Genomic DNA, 1,306 nt, shown 5'->3' on the forward strand with positions numbered 1-1,306 from the left:
CGCTTGGTCGAACTTGACTTGAGATACTGGAATATTCATTATATAATTTGGCGATATGCCCGAACACAATTTTTTTTTAAACATCATTAAACGAGACTTACTCGCAAGGGGGTGATTGACTACCCCCGGAAAAGTCCAAAGAACGTGTTGTTGAAAGAAAAAATTATGTTGAATCAACTACAGTTCAGGTATCCAGTAATTGCGCAATTTTAATCCTTTCATTCACTCAAATGTTTTTCATTTAGGATAGCTATCTATTTCATATTTTGGTCTTCACAGTACAGGAGCTAGATTCATTCTGTACTAGGTAAAGTTTTTGAAAGAATTATAAAAACGACGATAAATTCGGAGACAGAAAAGAGGGGTTTCTAAAAGATATCCAGCGTGGTTTTAGGAGAAAGAAAAGCAGAGTTGAAAACCTGTTCTGTTTTAAACCAGACGCCCTTCATGCATTGAAGAACGGATGGATTATGGTTATTGTCCATTTGGATGTGAATGGTGCTTTTGATTCAATGGTGCATCGTCAGATATTGAGTAGGGTTATGGAAGCTGGAATCAGAGGAAGGACATTAGTTGTTACTGAGAACTATTTGACAGGAAGAGAAGACACTGTTAGAGTTGACTCTGTAGAGTCTAGTATTATATTAAGAAGAACACGCGGGGTTCCACAGGGATCAGCACTTGGTCTTCATTATTACAATATTGAAGAATATGACATACCGATTGAGAATCGAGAGTCGAAAGGGATGATATTTGCTGACGATAATTCTTTTTGGGTAGTAGCAAGAACACTAGAAGAGACAATGGAGGCTGTAAAATCCACATTACAATAAATTGAACATTGGGCCGAGGGAATCGATTTGAAATTTTCCCCTCACAAATCTAAGATGATGATGATTACTAGAAAGAAAATTACGAATTTACCCATACTTTATCTCAATGGTAATCCTATTGAGTACGTGAAACAGACTAAGGTCCTTGGGTGTGTAATTACTGACAAACTGAGTTGGTACCCACATGTTGAAATGGTTCGTGCTACATGTATGAAGACATTGAATATTATGAAGTTGCTCACTTCATTCTCACAGGGGGTGAAGGCAGATACGTTATTGGAGTTCTATATGAAGTATATTCGACCTAAAATTGAATATGCTTCAGTGATATATGGGTCTGGACCGTATTCAACATTAAAAAGGTTGGATGTAATACAAAATTCTGCTGTTCGAATTGCTTTTGGAGCAAGAAAAACAGCACCAGTGATATTCTTATTATCTGAAAGTGGTCTACCGGAACTTGAGACAAGAAG

General features: G+C 37.1%; 1 protein-coding gene across 1 annotated transcript; it reads left to right on the forward strand.

Moving 5' to 3' along the window:
- The first annotated feature begins 470 nt into the window (after window positions 1-470).
- Window positions 471-833, forward strand: LOC148949712 (uncharacterized). Its single transcript, XM_089092762.1, has one exon. The coding sequence runs from the start codon at window positions 471-473 to the stop codon at window positions 831-833; it is 363 nt and encodes a 120-aa protein (XP_088948888.1).
- The last annotated feature ends 473 nt before the right edge of the window (window positions 834-1,306 follow it).

This window comes from Artemia sp. Qi Xiang Cuo, chromosome 8 (assembly GCF_049724085.1).
Source record: "Artemia sp. Qi Xiang Cuo chromosome 8, ASM4972408v1, whole genome shotgun sequence".
Lineage (NCBI taxonomy): Eukaryota > Metazoa > Arthropoda > Branchiopoda > Anostraca > Artemiidae > Artemia > Artemia sp. Qi Xiang Cuo.

Coding starts and splice junctions, on each gene's coding strand:
- LOC148949712 (XM_089092762.1), top strand. CDS start 471: ATGGTTATTGTCCATTTGGATGTGAATGGTGCTTTTGATTCAATGGTG.